Source organism: Nothoprocta perdicaria, unplaced genomic scaffold (genome assembly GCF_003342845.1).
Source record: "Nothoprocta perdicaria isolate Ctin4 unplaced genomic scaffold, notPer1 scaffold_6, whole genome shotgun sequence".
NCBI classification, from domain to species: Eukaryota; Metazoa; Chordata; class Aves; order Tinamiformes; family Tinamidae; genus Nothoprocta; species Nothoprocta perdicaria.
In genome coordinates this window covers 7,289,852-7,310,965 of record NW_020455865.1, presented here as the reverse complement: position 1 = coordinate 7,310,965, position 21,114 = coordinate 7,289,852, and the positions used below count along the sequence as shown (strand labels likewise).

Sequence of the window (21,114 nt, the reverse complement as noted above, 5' to 3'; positions counted from 1 at the left end):
AGAATCCGTGTGGAGATCTGAGGAAACCCGCCTCGCTCCTTAAAAAAGCAGGTTTTGTTTGCCAGAAATTGGGCAAAAAATTAGTCGTTGCAACTGAGATTTCCTTTGAGATTTGGATTTGAAGCTGCACTTTGAGAATCAAATTTTGCTCTGACTAACTCTAGATTTACACTGGAGCAAATACATCACAGTCAGTGCTGATACTTTGTGCTCAGCCCAATGAGAACAGAAGTTGGCTCAGTGTGGAAGCTCAAATGAACCAAAACGAAAGAGGACCTAGACTTAGGCTTGGAAAAATGGTAAGATTGAATTTATTCAGACATGTTATTGTGGTTCAGCCCATTAAATAAATATTTCATTTACAACCTTCAGAAACTGCCTATAGGCAATTATGTAAAATATGCTTGCATCTTTTTTTAGGAGACTTTTATGAGAAAGCCTGACAGAGCTGAGTTGGGGTGCACCAACAGAGTTCTATAAAATATAATGCTAATCTGATTTTCAGAATTTAGTAGCAAGTAATTTGCTTTATGTATTTTTTTCTTGCAGCCATATAAAGTAATAGTGYACAATGTTATAGTGGAAATGTGCATATTTCTAGGATTGTCTAGAAGTGCTGTTGGAAAGCCAACATTTCATGGCACATATTTTCCTGAAACTGATGACTTGACACTAAATCCACCCAATGTTTGTAAAATTTCCCTTTTTTAGGCCAAGGAACTGCTCATAAACTTGTAGAATAAGATAAGAGTAATAAAGAATATCCAGAGCCAAATGAATCTTGTATTTTACCGAGTAAAATATCTTCCAATTTTTCCATTTTTCTTTATATATTTTAGAAGATTTTTTTCACCGTATGAGTAAAAATTGAGTCACTAATATAAAAGTAGAATTAATTCCATTTGGAAGAGGGTAATTTGGAGGGTACCCCAAGATGAACAGAATACTCAGGGTTTTGTAGCCACGTGGACTTTTATTTTACAATCTTCGTTGGTCAGATAAGTCTCAACTGTAGGACCTGCCATTGATACAAATATGCCTAGGCTGGCTTTTAACTTGCGAACCTGAGTGCATTAGCGGTATCATCRCAGTGATACAGAGTTCAGCACAGGTTCGCAAAATCTACCCAGGAAGCTGGGTATATATTCAAGCAATTATCTTAAGTGTCTTTTGTTGAATCCTTCTAATTTTTTTTCTTTGTCAAATATTTATATTTCTCTTCTTTCTTGGAATGGAGATCAAATCTGGGGGCTCTGGATGACATTTTGCCGCAGTAAATAGACCAACACTTAAAAGCTGCCAAGCTGACGATAATTGCAGTATATTCTTGTGGACACAATGATCTGCTTTGAAAGTGGTCGGAGAATTGTAATTACACATTTGGATTTTTGTGTGAACATAGGCAGAGATCTGGATCTAAATTGGGAACTAAAATCTTTCACTTCTAACATTCTGGCTCCACACTATTTCAGGCTCTATCCCAGTCACTGAAAGATTTATACCTTTATCAGTAAATTAGCATGACTTTTATTACACTTACACCAGTGTCTTAAATTAACACTAAACTAAATGTAGATGAAGCACATTTCCTGATTCAGATGGTTTATTGCAATCTATCTAAAATGAGTACAAAATTAAATTTGCCATGAAGATGACTCTTCAACATTAGATCAGGCAAAAATATTATTTTAAAAGTCCACTGCTAAACTAGTAAAGAGAGTTTGTAGATTGTCCTCCCCTCCTCCTTTTTTTTTTTTCTCTTTTTTTGAGATTTTTGGTAAGTCTTTAGACAGAAAAGAAGAAAAATAGTAAAGCTTTTTGTAGCTCTGAAAGCTCTTCTGTACATTTGATATTAGGCAAGGGTTCATAGCCAGATCTAATGTTGCAGTTATATTGCACTGATAACTTCTTGGCTCAAGGACTGGTTCCAGGCTTGACCACCAGCCTTTTAGAAAGATGTTGATAGAGCAGATGAGAACAGCAAAAGTGACTAAAGATCTTGAAAGTGTAACCATAGGAAAGAATGAAAAAATCAATGTTTTAGCCTAGAAAAAAGAAGAAGGTTGATAGACATGAGTTTTCAGTTTTTTAAAGAAGAAGGGATTCACCCAGTCTCCATGTTTGTGAGGAATGGGACAAATAATAATGCACTTCTGTTGCAGCAAAAGAGATTCATGTAAATCTTAGGCAAATCTTTCTGAGATATTGATAAAAGAGAAGATATTGATCTGAGGTAAAGATATTGATCTGCAATAAAAATATTAAAAAATCTTTATTCAATTAAAGATATTGAAAAACATTGAATGCAAGTTGCTGGAGTGGTTTCACAGTCGTTGCCAAGCATGGTCTTTAGGAAGAAGGTAGATAAAAATCTTGTTGATGTAAAGCGACTTTGAACAAATGGGACAGAGGGTTGGTGACTACCTGCTCATATACCAGCTGCTGCCATCTTTGGCACTGCAAAATTAGAGTCAATCTTAGGTGCCAGGGTCAGAGCCCAAAGGTCTTAAGAGGGCACAATTGAGCCCTATCAATAACAACATACTGGGACTCACACCAGCAACAGTCACAGGCTGCCAGAAAAAATTTTTCTATATTTTCTGTATTCATTGCCTTGATTTTAGCAGAGCTGTTGATTCTTTTAAGAGCATCAGATGAAAATAAAAGGAGAAACAAATGCATGTGGGGAGGAACAGTGTTGTACCCAGTTCCTGTGTTCCCAGCAGATTTGCTCTGCGCTGCCATGTGCTGAATCCGCTGTGTAAAGGACTGAATATTGCATATAAAGAGAGAAGATGGGGCTGTTTTGAGGCTGATTTCTCTCAGCAGAAGATACTGGCATAATGAGTTGTTTGTTAGTTTGTTTTCTGTGTTTTAGAGTTTTTGTTTTTTTTTTTTTGAGATGATGAAATGCAATGCCTTTTGTTCCAAAAAAAACCATTGGGCAATTGGAGACCATACTCCACAGTGAGCAGATAACTGAGTTCCTACTCCGTGTTTGTGTGGGGTCCTACAAATAATACTCTAAATACTCTGTTTGTTTTCTTGCTGTAAAGTGACGCTTGTCTTTGAAGGAAAAAGGCAAAACAAAGTCAAATGGAGAACAACTCAGAGCAGACAGTACAGAACGTTTCTTAACAATAAGGGCTGGAAAGCTCTGTCTTCCTTGTGAAAACAACCACAAGAAGAAGAGGCTACACCTCAGCTCAACTTAGGTGAACACAGTAAAACTGCTCTCTTTGGCACCATGCGTGGAAGAAGAAAAAAAAAATCAGGGAGAACAGTAGCTGAACTTGGATTTGGAGGTGAGAGCAGAAGGGAGCCCCTCGCAGCAACACCCACAGCCAGGGTAGGGGTGGCTTTGTCAGATAAGTCTTGGGTGAACGTTTTGCCTCACTGACTGTGGCCAAGTCCCGCTTTCTCCAGTCCAAATTGACAGGAAATGGGATTGATAGATGAGCAAGATCTAGGGAAAATGGCTTGTATGACTGCCAAGAAATGCTGAGTGGAGGGCAAGGCAGTCACCACGCATTTCTAGATGAGCTAAGGACTCCATTAGATTGAAACTGGAGTACTGTAGGGGTTGTGTATTACTGATTAAGGTCTAGGGCTTGCTGGATAAGGGTGAGCGGTTGTACAGTACAGTTCCAGAGTGCTATTTGCTCTGCTGTGGAGGGAAAAAAAAGAAAAGTGCATTGAACAAATACCTCTGTGCAAAGATCTGTGTGGGAATGTACACATTGCCTGATATGATTCAGTGTCCCAAATGGCTTTAAGCAGCCCATAGAATTTCTATGTCTAAAACAGATTCTAGCAATGGAGACCTTTTATGATGCACTAATAGGCTCATTAGACTTTCCTGAGCAAGGCATGCTCTCAGCATCGTATGTTTTTTCCATTACAGGAATTACATGTGTTTTGTTGTGCTTTGGGTTTTGTTTTGTTTTCCACATAGACTTGCCCTGACAGTTCCCCCATTCAGGTTTATATTGGAGGTACCATCTCAAGCCAATGAATTTTATGAAATATGTTGCTGGCACTCACAGAGAGATGCATAAAGGAAATATTCTAATGACAGTTGGAAAGGCTTTGATCCCTTTCCAAGACTGCACTCATGTCTTTGAAATGTGAGTTTGGCACTGCTGGAGAGGCTGGGCTCTTTGGTTCTCTTTGGCACAAGCCCATGTGACAGACATTATGTCCTCTATCAGGGGACCCACATAACCTTGAGAAGTGTAAGCAATGCTCACAGATTGCACTGGGTCAGATAGTCTGGGCCGATAACAAAGCAGCTGTAGCAGCAGGGGGGAGTCAGCCCAGTACAACGCAATAACTGAAAACTATTTTGACCTGGTAACTGTTGGGTCTGCTGCCTGCGGCTACGTAGTTGGACATGAACTTCAAAAGTAGTTAATTTATGCCTCCTTGTGTGTAGGAATGTGGTGATGATGGATGGGGATGGGAGGTTATTAGAAACATGGGGAGGAACAGGAGGGCATAATTCCAGCTTGTGTTTTTATCTCTTACATGCAGACACACATGTGTGCACACACACACACACACATGCATATATATACACATATATATTTAGGTTCCCTTTTGTACACATTCTTGGCTGACTTAAATGCATGCACAATCCAAACCCTTGCTTGCACACTCTATAGCTGAGTGCTTGCACGCACATGCAGGCACATGTTCACACACTTGCAAAGGATTTGACTAAACTAAAGACTTGATAGGTTTATGTGTTGAGGGTTACAGTGTGCTTTTACAAAAGAGATTACATTTATTTCCTCCCAAGCAAGCATGATCTGTTTACGCCCAATACTATGCAGAGCTTTGGCTAAAAAATCTTTWAGTATTCTGTTCTTACACTATTTTAACACAATCTGCCCATTCAAAGGACAACTTATGTTGACTAACAGGGGTGTAGTGGTCAGAGGAAAACTATAAAACCAAGTCAAATGTACATGGTAAAGTGGTTTTATATTAGATATGAATTCAGTCTTGGTGATGCACTGATATCACTGGTGAGTCAGTTAAATACTATCTGCTCTGCATGTTGCCTGCAGTAATAATCAATGTGCAAAATAGCCTTAGATGCTGAAGCACTTAGTCTGCATACAAATACCTGTGAGAGTAAGTGTGCCCATGCACTGAGAATGGGATGGGGCATATAGATGTCTTGTGTAGGCAGTAGGCAAAATAAGAGACATATCAGTTTAAATCATTTGAAACTATAGGAGAAGAAAAAGGATGAAAACTGATAACCCTCAGGAGGGTAGATTGATTAGTTAGTAGTTACTACTATATGGGTTTACTTTGACCATAAAATGCTTGCATCCACAGTCAAAGACAGCAGTCTCAAACACAAACACTGGGTCTTTCTTTCCCACAATGATATAAAACATACAAACATTTTTCTACTGAGTTACACAATGCTTCTCTTTCTGCCCTGTTGTTTCTCACAAAGCACCACGTCACTTCCACATGCTTTTTTATGCCTTAATTTGCTCCTGTACTGATGCTCTTGCACATGCCAACATATGCATTGTCCTGTTTATATACTCTATCACATTTTTTTCCGTCTAATACTAAATCTTATACTTTTATTCAGAAATGCACAGAAGCACTTTGTGCTATTGCTCATGGATGCATATAGTGATGAGTCTGKGTTTGGAAAAGATTTAAGATACAAGATCCTGGAACTAAGTTAAGTACAAGCTCAGAACATTGGGCAGATACATGCACAGCATGCTTGAGGAGCTATGGGAAGGATGGATGCGTTGGGAGCAGTGGAGAGATGAGAAATGTGTAAGGGGTCACAGTGCTGACCTGTCCTTCAGAATGTCATCCACATTGATCAGAAGATAAACACTGTATGGAATGGAAACATACCCTTCCATTGGTGTCCCCAAAGAGTATGTCTTCCTCCATGAGTCAGCGAGGGCCTGGGGACACCCAGCCATGAACTATTTTGGAGGCAATGACTTAACCAAGTGGCAGGGGAAACTATTGTGGAAATATGAATGTGTTTTCCATTGGGGAGTCCTCCAGGGAAGGACAGAAAGATCCTGGTGTTGAGCCAACTGCCCTGTTTTTTTTTTTTTTTTTTCCGTTTGTTTTTGTTTTTGTTTTTGTTTGTTTGTTTGTTTGTTTGTTTTACCCTTCTGGGAACGACAGCCTTGCAAAGTATATAAGGAGGGAACCCTGCTTACTCAAAGTGAGTGCTTTTGATTTGTGAGAGCTATGTGAGTATGTACACACCCTTGCACATGTGAAAGGGGGACTTAGGGAAGCAAGTATCAACATGTTCATGCTATAATGTTGTTCTTGCCTTACCATCTGGTGAGCTAAGCTTGCAATTAGCACTCAGTAACAAACACTTGTGATCTCTCTTTGTGTAATGTCCACTGGGCAAGCAAAGGTAGTACAACCCATCTGTATTTTACATCTTGTGTTGGTAGAAAACTTAATACCAGGATACAGGGTAGATTAGAGACAGAGAACATATGAGTTTTCTCTTACACTTCACTTTTTCCAGCTCTGTTTTGGGAGAGAATGTCATGGTGCCACTGGAACCAGTTATGGTAGTATAGTATAGGTTTTTGCATTCTTGGTTCTTCTATATTCAGTAGAGAAAAGGCTGTTCCTCCAAAGGAGAGTCAAAAGTACTTACAAAGGCTGTTGAGTTTAGGGGATTGATTACAAATTGATCTGTAGTCTTCAGACATCCCAAAAGCTAAAAAGGTGCTAATTAGTGTCAACTGTGATGGGGGAAAAGGAGAACAAAGACAAGACTTTGAGAGTTGAAAGTAGAGCCAGTGGTGGATTTTTTTATTTCCTGGAATTTCTCCTTGGGAAGACCTGTAAGCAGCCTTAGGAATTCATGGTGTGGGACCTGCTTTTCCAGTAGAAATTTGTTCTAGTTATAGTAATGTGTACTCCATCTGTCTCCCAAGACAGAAAGGAGCAAAACTCTTAGGAATGGATGCTGACTTTTGCAACGATTCAGTTCAGAGCATTTTTCCTGSGGACTTCTGCAAGTGGCAGAAGAGGAAGAACGTTCTCCAGCCACTAGGCAGTGCCTGACACAAATGGTCAGGCTGAGGCTACGTGTGAATGGGTTTGCGAGTCCTGTTTTAAAAATAAGTGTGACTCAAATGCTCTCCCTACTGGGATTCCTAACTGGGTCCGTTTTTCTTCATACCTTTCCATATTTTTATCTTTGTGCCTGTCAGGAATTTKGGAGGAAAAGAGTTTGCCTGTCAGTAATATATTTGCCCATTTGTAGGATTGACTGGTTTTGCTTATTATTTTGCAGGGGTTGAATATAGAAGATCTAACCTTGTTTTGCTTACTTCTATTTCCCTGGCACTACTTTCTTTCCTGGAAATAGCAATTCACTAAGACACATCCTGTGTGAGAACTAGACCATGTGTGTTTCAGCATGAGTGGCTGATGCTTACGTTGAAGGAACAGCTTCATGAGCTGGTGCTTGTTACTGGGCTAGCCTGAAGACATGAAACTTGTTATTGTGAAGGAGAATTATAGGCAACAATAATAAAYAGCTTAGAGGAAATGTGCAAGATAACTGCTGATACAGAAAGATTTATTGACCATAATACATGCTTAATTGCATTCATAATAAATACAGTCCTATACTGATCTTGGGAATGTAGATGGTTTTATGTTTGCATTTTGCAGCTTTAGCTAATCAATGGCTAGAAAACCTCTAATGAGATTGCCTATATGAATGTGAAGTAATTGAAGTTTGGGAGGATTATTAAAGTATTTCAGAGGACTGGTACTCAGGATATCCTGAGTACCAGTCTTATCAAAGATATATAAGATCTTTGCCTGAATTGCAGCATTTCTTCAATACTCAGTTACTTTTTGTATCATCTTTAGAAAAAAAAGATTTTTTTTTTATTTTTGCAGAGCATACTTAGATGTCAATGAACTGAAGAACATACTCAAACTGGATGGATCCACGCACCTGAACATCTTCTTTGCCAACTCCTCTGAGGAAGAGCTGGCTGGAGTGGCAACTTGGCCCTGGGACAAGGAAGCCTTGATGCATCTAGGTGAGTGATAAAGATGTTTCCTCTTTGTAAAGCATTCTTGTGAGGCACTAAGAAAGACAAATATGTGTTAAGCTCTGTTCTGATTTCTTATCATTCCTCTAATATATAGTCAGGGGAAAAAAAGTATTTCACGATTCCCAGATACTGGCTCACAACCAGGAAAATATTAGGTTATAACCCAAAGCATATTATGGTATTTGTAAATGATGTCAAGCTGAAAGTATTTCACCTTTTAAGTGAAGCTACTTTACAAGGCATTCACTCCATGGGAGCACTTTGCAAAGAAGTTTGGGGGGATAGGTGGGAACAGACTAGAAAGAAGAGATTAACCTTAGCCTGTTATGATATGATCCTTTGTTCATTATTTAGCTTGTGTTCAATTAATTTTCCTTACAAAATACAGTGCACATGCTGTTTTTCCTTGCCAAAAGAGCAAACTGTGAGATCCTTGTATTTCTAATGTTCATTTGAGTGGAACTGGAGAGAGTTCACTGCCCTGCAGATYGTCTTGTGTGTTTCATAACTTGGTTGTTGAATACGGCTGCTGAAGGCTAGGAATCCAGACAAAGCAATGCATCCTACAAAGTGAGTCATTGCCCCAACAMCTGCAGTGCCACTGGACCTCTGTTCCTTGCCCAATATCAAATGAACCTCAAAAGGTTCAGAAGGCACCCACCGAGACTGCATATACTTGACTGTGTGAACCTCCCTAGGGCTGCAAATCTGATCAGTAATCTTTTAAGAGCAGGGATTYGTGCAAGTTTTCCGGACATTTCTTCAGCTTGTTCAGACCTTCCTAGACTGGAAGAGAAATCCAGTTTAGGCCAAGTTTGATCTTTGTGAAAGGTTATTTCTAGCAGTTTTTACATAAATCCAAGTTGAGCACAAAAAAAAAAGGGGTGGCAAATGTAAATCCAAGCCCAGATGAGGAGAGGAAATATGGTGCATTGTTTTGAAACATATTTGGGAGTTRAGCCTTACACTCAAACTATTAGAGTCAGGGAGGCTTTTTTAGGTTCAAAAACACATTTACCCACAAAGCTAGATGTTAAGATCTTGTTATGGCCATTTCTTTTCCTAATTGAGGGACTCCATGGATAAACCAATAAGGTGGAGTTGGCCTCCCTTTTTTATATCTAGCGTCTAGGATTGCATCTKCTCCAAAAGAAGCATGAGCAAAATTCCCTTTCCTAGGAACTGGCCCTGACGTGTCCAAACAGTGGCTCCTGCGGAGCAAGGTTGGAAATGAAGCCCCTTCCACTCCACCATGCATACAGCACCACCTCCATGGGCTCCCGCTGGCAGAGCCTGCAACACAGGAACTTCGAATGCCTAGGCCARCCCTGCAGTCACTCTGTTTACTTGTGACTGTGCAACAGTTTGGGTCGCCTTTGAGAAACGTAACTGTTAACGTTGCTGCTGGAATGAAGTGARGCCATAGGAAATCTCAACCTTCCCCACATGAGTGTTTTCATGGTATCTCTTAATGTTGTCRTGGAAGGGAGCAGAGAAAAAGGGAAAACTCTAGAGCACTAAGAAGATGCTTCTGCAAAAGGACTGGAACCTCCTCAAAGCCCTGATGAGTTGTTCGGTCACTTCATTAAGCCCATTTTCAATATTGTGCGTAAGCAAAACAATTTAAATTCAGCTCCTACAGTGTATTGACAGAATTCATGGACCAAAGCAAAATCTCATAAGGAAAAGGCTTTAGCCAACAGTTTAAAGTGGACTCACGACAGAACAAAAAGAAAATAAATAAATAAATAAATAAATAACGATCACAATTTCCTTTCATAATAGCCCTCCCAGACCTGTGCTTGGTCTGTAAGAATTCATCTTTAATCTTTTTTACTCTCTTCTATAAATCCAATATATACTTAATAAAAAATATGAAATATGTCCTGTGGTGCAGATCTAAAGGCTGGAATAGAGATTGTCTGGGTGAGGGAGTTTATCTTTTCTGTAAAACTGCACTTGATTTAGATTTAGATTCTGCACTTGATTTAGATTCTTGACAGCTGCGAAAAATATAAATTTTCAACAAAGAAAAAATAAAATCACCCTCTACAAGTGCCTCTGGGCTGTCCAGTGCCAGAACCATTTAGCCAACCTTTATTTTGAAGGTACCTCCTGCTGAGGAATTTTGCCAATACTTTTGGAACTGGAAAACAAACTCCAAAAGTATCTTTGTGAACGAGTCCCTTTCCCAGTATAGCCAACTACTCTGAGGTTGTAAATGAATCTACCTGGGTAGAGYCAAGCACTGAAAGAATCAAATGTCRATTGTGAAAAGGGGAAGAGAGGAATGCAGAGAATACAGGGATCACAATAGCTGCATAATCATAGGTCAGTATACTGTAGAGAACTGGTRTAAGGACTGACTGGTTCAGTGCCCTGAAAAGGAGTGTGCAAACTCTGCATGTGATTGCAAGTAGTACGAATGTATTGTAATAGGCAGGGTGTTGGAGTGCGATTAATTCCCTCTTTTGTTTTTGCATTCAATCTGCAATTCCATTGCTTTGTATGTAGGTAAGTATATAGATATCCTTATGTGTGTTTATGCATGCACATGTGACCTTTCTCTGCACTGTGTGCATGCATTAATGTATATCACGACAAAGTGTTTTCTTCTCTCTCTTGCATCTGAATGTGTGTCCTTGCAAGAYATACAAGGTAGTCCTTCCTCTCTGTTAAGCATTAATGGCATTTCAGCTGGAACACTGAGTCATGTTTTAACACTGAAMTTGAAGGAAAATATGAGAAAACTCRGAAAATCAAAGGAAAGTCTAGAAGAAGATTTGAGCTACAAGGAAACGTTAAAGGAATTAAGGTTACTGAAACTAAAGAAAAAAAACCTGTTGCGGGATTGTTGACAAACAACATCAGGATGACAAACTCATAAAAGCTGATGAAATGAGAGAAGACTCTTCTGTTCTTTGTAACCGTGCTAGGTGGTACGTGAAGCCATGAACTTCAATTTCAAAAAAAAAAAAAAATGACCTAGATTTGATATTAGGAAAATCCATCTAACCATAAAGATACCAAGTGCTTAACTTGATTACTGAGATAGCTGTGTCATCAGAAGTTATAGAAAGATATAAGAYCAATACCTTTCAGGTATGATATAGACCTATTTGGTCCTGTTTTGTTTGGGAGATAAATTAGATGACATCTTGAGATCTTATCAGTCTTATTTTTCTGTAATTCTATGGTTATTGCAACAAAAGTTGCAGAGCAGATGAGAATGAAGAGTCTGTGGCATGTCAGAATCTGATGATCTCATCTTTTCTGTTAGAGTCACTGATAAAATTCCTCCTGCCAAAACCTTTTCTCTCTTCATAGACACTAAATTAATASTGTTCTATAGCCAAAAAATGTTTTACTGTTACTTCATTTCCAAAGCAGTCTCCCCTTCTTTCGGTAGGCAATATAGTTTTAGTTAAAAGGTTTGGAAAAGTTGAAGTCAACAAGATAAATAGAGAATAGGGCATATCATAAATCTAAAGGTCTATTTAGTTGAGCTAAAAATATAATTTTTAAGATTAATTCAATATACTATAAAGCCTCACCAATATATTTGGTTATCTACACATCTCATTATTCACACAATAAAAATATCACCATTCCATCTCTTTGCATATATTTAACATCCATGAAAATCTTTTAGAACTATCATGTTCCAGGATTTCACATTTTTTGACACATTGGACTTATGCATATTCTTTAGTGGACTGTGCAGTACTGTCACAGACAGTTCAGATCAAACTAGGCTTCACTTGGTCTATGAAGAGAGTATGTTAATGGCAGTTACTTCAAAGCCATCTATATGATCAGAGCACATCCTGCTAAAATCTTACCCATCCTAGCACTGTGCGAGTCTACTTTTTTTTCTGTCTAGCTATTAGGTTGCAAGTATTGGCAACACATATTGTGATTCTTAGGGTGTATCCTAAGTTAGTAGGTTTCTGTTGTATCTGTGCCCACCAGAATACTGTACAGTGAATATTCCAGGTATGTTTTATTCACTTTTAGGTATGAAGTGCATTGCTTAAATGTATCCGGAAGAAAGCATTGTAGTTAAGCCAATTACAAGATTTGAAATTATGTTGTCTGAGGTCATTTCACATGCGAATTGTGTCTGAGTTAAAAAGAAATAAACGGAATTGAYTGTATTCACTAGGGAGACTCTTGTCACTGTGTTTTGGTTTAGGACACTGGAGTTTCCCCTTGATTCCTTGTCCTCAGAATCCCGAATGACGGATGGAGTTAAGCCTTGCTGTGTAGATTCTGTGAGGAGATGCACCTGATTGTACTAAAAGGCTTCATACTACAGAGGATGAAATGAACTGCTGGTGTATCTGCCCTTAGAATAGACTCCCTTACCCTTTCTCTTGCTTTTTCTGAGAGACAAGGCAAATGTAGGTCTTTTTTTTTTTTTTTTTTTTTTTTTTTCCCCCTTGTAGGTGGCATTGTGCTGAATCCCTCCTTCTATGGAATTCCTGGGCACACGCACACAATGATCCATGAAATTGGGCATAGCCTGGGACTCTATCACGTCTTCCGAGGTATCTCAGAGATCCTCTCCTGCAGTGATCCATGCATGGAAACTGAGCCCTCCTTTGAGACTGGGGACCTCTGCAGTGATACCAACCCTGCTCCTAAGCACAAGCTGTGTGGTGATCCTGGACCTGGCAATGACACGTGCGGTTTTCACAGTTTCCTAAACACACCATTCAGGAACTTCATGAGTTATGCAGGTACTCAGCCTCCCTTGGTTTGCTGTTGGGGGCTTGGGGCTGTAGTTGGGTGGGAATAAGGAACAGCAATATTACATCTGATTTTTGCAGCCTGTTTCATGCGGAGCTTTATGCTAACATGGATCATGAACATAGATCCATGGATCTAAGACYGAACCTGATGAGGATGTGACCTTAGGAGTCCCTCACAGTTCTTGTCATTTTTTTTCCCCTAGCTTTACCAAACTAGTTAAAGGGAAGAAATGAGACTAACATTAAGAAAGTGCTCTATACATTTTACCACAAACCAGATACCTTGTTCCTCTGGGTTGTGAATATGAGGGCTCCTTTGAAAAAACTCCAATTCAAAGATTATGTGCCTCCTGCTGAATGTCAGATGAATATTGATACCCTAAAAGGCTGTGGAATGAACCTGTTACCAATAAGCYGCTAATGAGACACTGTTTATGCCTGTCTGTGTCTGTTTAAATACTATGTATGTTGTTGCATTTGGGATCACTGTGGATCATCTRCAATCATCCACATCTCTTAAGTTTCATCATCAGAGCATGAATACTGGGATAGGCCCTATATCAGGAATTCTTTTCAGGTAAAAGTATACCAAAGTGCTGCATTGATTTATGGTGGGAGGCTCTGTACCACTGCAGTAAAAATGCCCCTCCAAGTGGAACAGCCTTATCAGTAAAAGCCTGATTTTGTAGTTACAGCTCCGCATACACCAGAGGCTTCTGTTGGCACAGCTGTGTTGATCGAAGATGCCAGTTCACAGCATTTCCTACTGACAGAGTTATGCTGGGAGAAATCTCCTGTGCAAATGTGAACTGGAAATCACTGCATACCACAGAGAGAAAGTTAAGCTCTTGCAACCCCTGCCCATCAGATAAATACAGGAGGGGATCCTCACGTTTGCCCTTCAGACATATGTAGGAGTGAGACCCTTATTTCTCCACATCAGAAAGACATAGAGGTGGCATCATTCTGTATCTTTTGAAGTTCAAGAAAAAATGAATAATCCTGTGTTATTTTGCAGAGAAAACAAGTGATGCATTTGGCAGTATTTCCTCCTGTGTTGGCTCACAGGGCCTAGTCATGATGAAGGTCTTCGACACTGAGCTGGCAGCATCARTATTTTAAAGGTGGCCAGTACAATCATAACCACTGAAGGGCACCTTTATACTACAGGCAGAAATACAGATTGCCCACTCAAAAGGTCGTAAGAGTGCTTATTCTGTAATAAAACTGTAGGAAAGCAAAGTGTTTAATGTCAGCTGGGGCACAAATTGAAATGACTTACAACATAAATGGTTTTATGCCCTTCATAAGACTGGATTAAACTGATACTTGGCTCTCTTGTATTCAGTGACAAGCATGTACACACTGAGTCAGCTCTCCGACATTATTCACTTTTCATGAATGCAGCTGGGCAAAAAGTCTCACTGTGTCATGTATTCTCATGGTAATACCACACATGAGTAGATTCCCCATTTGGATTCTAATACTTCTCTACCAAATCCACTTATATATATGGGAAAAGGAGTGGATCAAGCATGCTTTAAAATGCCATGGTCTCTTAATCCAAAGAAAACTTGCCATGCCAACTCCCTCTAAAGATGACGCATAGAGGCAGATCACACAGATACCTATCTATTGAGGACTAAAGATGTGCTGGTCTTGTGAGCAGAAACCATTTATTTTTTCTTGAAAAATTAAACGAAGTGACATGATAGGCATCTCTTGAGCTCATGCATGAACCTGTTTGCTTTTCTGTTGTTGCCAGTGGAATAAAAATTATATCAGGATATCAGATTGCTGTAGAAATACCTTTGAAATATCTAGGTTGAGGTCACACAGCTCTAAACATTGCCTTTCTTTCCTTTCTTATTTGCTGCTTGTATAGAATTTAATCATACTATGTTTTTTWGTCCCTCTTTAGCATCCATCTCTCCAGTCACCTCCAATTCTGCAGCAAAGCACTCACTTAAAAGGTAGCTTTCTTCAAGCAATGATGTCCAGAAGATCAAGAAGTGTGACAAATTTTTGTATTCTTTTTATAAGTCCAAATAGCCATGTTGTTCCCCTGCCCCCACCACAAAAAAAGTTATTATTTTAAACCACTCAGTGAAATGAGTATTTTGCCCCTGAACTCAGTTGCAATAATCGTAGCAAAGTCTCTTGAATTTTTCTAACTTTTATATCATGTGAGGATCTTGAATCCTTCTTGAAATCAAGTGATTCATGTGAAACATCTTTCTCCTTCAGCTTTCCCCCTTTTCCCTCCCCCAAGACACAGTCTGTTCTGATGTTTGGACAGATTGAGGACTCCCTGCTTTGTCCTATATATATTTTATTGTTCCTTTATGAAGGCTATTAAGGGCCTTTCTCCCCTTTGGGGTTTCTGTGAAGAATATTTATGGTTTATACAACATGCTCAGGGATAGGCCATTGGTAATTATTGAGGAAATCCAAAGATGTTGTATTAAAGCATCTTTCTGCATATCCAAAGGGACTTGGTAGATATTTTTGAGCTAAGAATGACAGTCTATCTGATGAGAACGTTAGATGAGGGGATGTTTGCTGCTTTGTGGMATTAGCCTTGAAAAAACAGGAGAACATATGCTCTGAGGGGCCCTTAATGCATTAGCAGCAGTAGGACTGTATTTGGGGTTGTAATTTGAGCAATTTGGTTGGATCCCAACCAAAACCGTCTCCTCTTGCTTGTGTCTTGAGGAAAATGTGGTAAAATTTTAAACTAATCAAGAAATTCACCTTTTTTCTTCGAAACAAATTCATAGTTTCTTTTTCCCCTTGAGTTTCTCAGGGCATAGRCCTGAAGACATCTGAGCAGCTATTAACACTATTACAGTATCAAAGTGAGAAGACACAGGTGACTCCCTGAAAAGCCTGTGGTGACCTGCATTTTTCCAGAAAAGTGTATTACTTGACCTATGCAAAACTGTCATTGGTGTTTCTATTGCAGAAGTACGCAGAGGCTAGGAGCTCTGCAAACTTGTGTGAAGAAATACTCTGTTTTCAAGAGCCTTCTCATCTGATGAGAAGAGTATCAGAAAACTGCTTAAGGTTTTAACATCAGATTCTTCATCATCATAACATTTCTGGATGATTTTGTACAATCTCTTTTTTTTTTTTTTTTTTTGTGATTGTACAATAGAGAAATGGCAATTTCCTACCCCTCCAGGGCACTGTAGTTTTAAGATTGTTGAGCGTTCAGAAAGAACATTTTGATAACTCATTTTGCTAGGTATGTTCTTAATCCTAAATTCCCATGCTTGGGAAAAAAAGACAGAAAAAAATGAAGGTACTATGGATATTTGTAGGAAATTAAGTTGATATACTGAAACAGAAAATTTCTCATTTAAAATCATTTTTATATACAATGCAAGACATTTTATATATGATTTTGTTCATTCAGAAGTTTTAACAAAAATATATTATTATAAAAGTATTTTTATTTTGTGTATTTTTTAAATCCAAGGAATCTGTTAAAGTCTATTTCACACAGTTGTCATGAATCTCAGTCAATGCTTTATCCTAACAGTGGCCTTCTTTTATTTTCACAAGTTACTCCCATAGCAAAATTTTCATCTTTCATTTTTTCACCTGTGTTAAAATGCTGCCTTACTGCACCTGGAAGTAGAAAATAAGCCCCAGATAACCACCTTATTTCCATACAAGACCCCATGAGACAGTAGCTTTTCCTGATAATGCTGAGCTGGTGTGCAATGGGCAGATACTGAAGAGCAGTGTGAAATGTTTGTGTGGAAAGCGTATTTCCAGAAAAGGAATCAGATGAATGTACGCAACATGAAAAGGGAGGGATAGAAATAAACAAGTCCTTTAGTGAAATAGACTTTTATTCTCCCTCTCAGATATGTCTCCCAAGACACATCTCCCAAGGTGTATCTCCCAACTTCAAATGTTTACCAGTAGCCCCAGTTCTGACTAGAAGGTGCTGCACTGAGGCATTCTGGCTTTTCATCTCCTTGTCTCTGTTCCCTGTCTTGAGGTGACATCTAGGTACTTCACACATGACCTGGAATGGAGAGAATGTACTTTTTTTTTTTTTTTTTTTCCTTTTTAACTTTGGTTTCCGTTCACCTGCCTCCAGCAATGACAACTGCACTAACTTGTTCACAGGCCATTAAGTTCTGAGTGCTGCAAGAACCCATCCAGGGCATGCAAGAAGCTCACATTCACCAAATCATAATTCCCACTCTTGCTCTTTCCTTATCTCCTGCATCATTGACTTGATGTCTGTTTTAATTTCAGATGATGACTGCACCAATTCCTTCACACCCAACCAAGTGGCCAGGATGCACTGCTACTTGGATCTTGTGTATCAAAGCTGGCAGCCCACCAAGAAACCAGCTCCCATTGCAATTGCCCCACAGATTGTGGCTCGAACCTCCTCCACCATCACCCTGGAGTGGTTTCCACCCATTGACGGACACTTCTTTGAAAGGTGATCACATGTTTCTCTGTACTCTTTCAGGAAAATAAACCAGGTCTCCACTTCAGGAAAGCACTTTTAACATGTGCTTTGTCCTGTATGGTTTAAGGATGCTTTCCTAAACTGACTTATATTGAAGAGATTACTGATTTGTTTTCTGCTGTCCCTTTCTCAGCCTGTAGCACTCTGTTGAGGGCCATTGATTTGCCATATAAAGGGCAAATTTTCTTCCGTACATTACAGAAGGAATTTTTCAATCAGTGGTTCTGGCCAGGTGATTCCTGCTGTTGTTGCTGCTCACAGATACTGGTAGTATTCAATTCTGCCTGAAAATTCGCCTCCTCATGCCCGATGCTCCTGTGACAACATGGGGCTCCCAGGCAAGGGAACACTACAGTCTCACAGGGCAAGGAGGTGGTAGGGTCTGGGAGAATGACAAACACTGCCACGTACCCTGAACTGCAAGTCTGTGATGGGAGCTGAGCAAGGCAGAGTCAAAGGACTGTACTTGATGATCTGCAGTAGTTAGTCAAGAGGAGAAAATGAAGCCACTTCTGCCCCTGTGCAGACTGTCTGCTTAACAATCTCTAGGAGAAGGGAGGGCTACCTATGAAAAAACAGTCCCTTTGTTCTACAATCTGCCTGCATGTCAATACATTTTAAAGATGGTAGGTCAAAACCCAGAATATCCTGCGTGTGTCATCTACCTGCATCTTGTGGACGGTGTTTCGTTTGGCATGAGTGTTCATGTTCACAGCTGGTACAGACATAAAAGCAAAATTAGCAGGCATCCAGGACTGTGGACAAAAACTGCAACACASTGCAACACATAACTAGAGAAACCTTATCTCAAGCGTAACCTGAGCAAGGAAGTATTTCATTAAAACACTCTTAGGCATTGCTTTAATGGGCCATGGGAGCTAGAGAAGTCCTATCAAAGATCTTCCTAAATAATCAACCTTCTCACATTGTAACACACCTCTCCTTGTTATATTTTATCTCCATCTTCTCCTTCATTATTTTATAATAAACCAACTTTGAGTGTTCTTCCGGACTACTGCAGTACATCACAGTGTAGTAGTGATCAAAGGATGCCAAATTTACAAGCTTACCATCCGTCTCAGCACTGCTGATTTACTCAGTGAGACTGAGTAAATCCACTGTCTCCAGTATGGATGAGACTTCTTCCAATGCTGAGTGTTAGGACACCCTGACTACTTCAGTGCCCGACTTGCACTAGATCTGAGCGTGCAGATAACTAGCATCATCTGCTCAGAGGAGATTTTCCTCTTGTTTTGCAGATTGATACCAAAACAGAAAGATCAGGTAATTTGAGGAGTCGATATACAAGGGGCCTGTGCTCTGACAAGTATTTGTATTAATTGCAGTCTAGCAATTATTTTGCAAATAAATRTTATAAATATTACAAAATGGTACAAATATTGCAAAATGATTTTATAACCTATATGTGAAAAGGAATATGTGAAGTAATGAAAATTAGTTAAAAAATCTTTAGCTCATGTTCAGTTATAGATAACTTAAGTTTTAATGATTTAATTTAGATTTCAGATGGTACTTACTGTGTGTTAAAAAAATACCAAATGCCTCTTAAAACATATTGATAGAGTTAATTGTTATGTAACCAAATATGTCTGTATTACATATTTCTTATAACTCAATCAATATGTTCTTAATAACTCTTAGTTAGCTGCTTCTTAAATGACATAAAATGGATAGCCTGCTAAATCTAATATTTCATAACAGAGTTATCATATGTTAAATAAATAGTGATTTTCTTGAAAAATATCCTTTGGGATTTCAGGTCCGTGTGTTCATTATTACTGAAGTGATTTCAATAATCAGTTCAGAGACAGTCTCAAGTAGTTAGAGTCTAATTCTTTGTTAAAATGAAATTCCTGAAACTAAGAGATACAGAAGTATTTCTGTGACCGTCTTTAAGATGTCACTGAAATATATACATGTCTAAAATAAGCCCGAACTTCTGATGTATTAATCAAAACAAACATAATAGCAGTATTACAGTGACTAATACCAGAAAAGCTCATGTGCTTAATTTTAAGTACGCACGTATCCAGCATTGCATGGTTAAAGATACGTCCCTGTGTCAATTTGCAAAATTGGGTCACTGTGCAAGAGAAGTAGGAGGTAAAATTGGCTAAGTATAATCTTATCTGTGTGTGGGAATACTGTAAATCTCTGCAGATATTTTTACACAAAGTGCACACCATGGCCCAAATTTTACTTGCCTCACTTCAATGAATAAATTCATTCACTTCAATGGGACTATTCATATAAAAAACAGAAGACTGATACTCAACTGCTGAGTGCCTTGGGCCTGATTTCTAATGCACAGAGGCCCCTTCCATGCTGTTTTGACAGTGTAAAAGGACCTTAAAAGGATGACTAGCTCTAGCTACATTAGCAAGTATTGTGGTCCAATATARGCGGATCTGCAGCGCAAAACAGTTGTTAATGAAGACCTGAGGTCAACATTGCATGTGTTTGAGGGAGGTTTACTTCATACTAGCTCTAATCTGGTCCCAGGGCCTGAATGGCATTAGCAGTTGGAGCACATCAGTGTGGTCCTGGAGCACATTTTCAACTTCAGTTTCATGCAAAACCAAATTCAGCTTCTGTGCTCTATCTGAAGTTACGATCCTTACAGAGTTGTGGCTGAAGGGAGATTGAGCATGGCARTAAAGGCCATATACATTTTCTCTGCTTAAATGCAACTTCATCACATGTGCCACAGTATCAGGTATTTTTCTCTTGAGGCCTCATTTATAAAAAAAAATTGTGAATATGGGGAATAAAGAGTAATTCTAACATAGCTTTTGTAAATTTGGGTCCTTGCATCTTAGCAAGTGTAGCTACCTGAGCTCTGCACAGAATTGAAATCTTCCTGCCAGACCTTCCCTATCTACATAGTGTATGCAATTGATTGATGCTCTAGAGCATCATTTACCTGCAGTTAATTTGCCAAAAGTAGTTTAAACCTAAATACTTGCAGCTGGYTGAGCTTTTAAACATCTCTAGTAATCAACTATATTCTTCCTGTTATCTCTAGATGTGATTGGAATACTAGCCATTCTGCATGTTCCTGCAATAAAAGTATCACAATTGTCACATAYGCGTATAATATGTCACAATAAAATAATAACAAAGCCAACAAAACAAGTGAAAGACAAGTGAGAAAAATAAACCTTTATTCATTTCCTGGCTGCATCTATTAGGTGCATTCATCTGCTGTCGCTAAGCATCCATTCATGTGTCTACTGTTTGATATGCATAGGCAGGATGTAAACAGTTATTGTAACAGGGCTCGGCAACAATTTCTGCTTGGGCAGAAAACTTGGAGTGTATCTACTCTTCCAAGTTTTCATTGAGGTGACTGCATAAATTTCCATGMATCTGATGATATCTTATTCCTAGCAAGCAAATATTTTGGTCAGTATGGTTCCCAGATCTAGATAGCTGGACTTKATTATTATTTACTTAAATCTTGCTGCAGTGCCCCAGTGCCTTGGAGGGCAGGGCACAAATCCTGAATTTCAAGGAAGCAGGTAAAATCTAGTTTATAACGAGGTATCTGGTAGTGAAAGGAATGACAGATCTCTTCCTTTGGTTTCCCAACTAAACTGATGCTGACTGTGGTAAGAGTTGCCCGTGCATCACCAGTAACCTTTATTTTATAAATGTATTTCACTGAAAGAGAACGCTGTAGGAATGAATTCCTTCTGTTCTCTGAAATTCATAAGATGGAATATCCCCAGCACTTGGC

At 39.0% G+C, this 21,114-nt stretch overlaps 1 protein-coding gene across 1 annotated transcript in view; it reads left to right on the top strand.

The window, feature by feature from the left end:
* PAPPA (pappalysin 1) overlaps nt 1-21,114 on the top strand; it is a 180,274-nt gene that overhangs the window by 46,983 nt on the left and 112,177 nt on the right. The window contains exons 3-5 of the mRNA XM_026049405.1: nt 7,942-8,087; nt 12,551-12,844; nt 17,132-17,324. Of these exons, the coding sequence (XP_025905190.1) occupies nt 7,942-8,087; nt 12,551-12,844; nt 17,132-17,324 (633 nt within the window). The remainder of the gene's footprint in view (nt 1-7,941; nt 8,088-12,550; nt 12,845-17,131; nt 17,325-21,114) is intronic.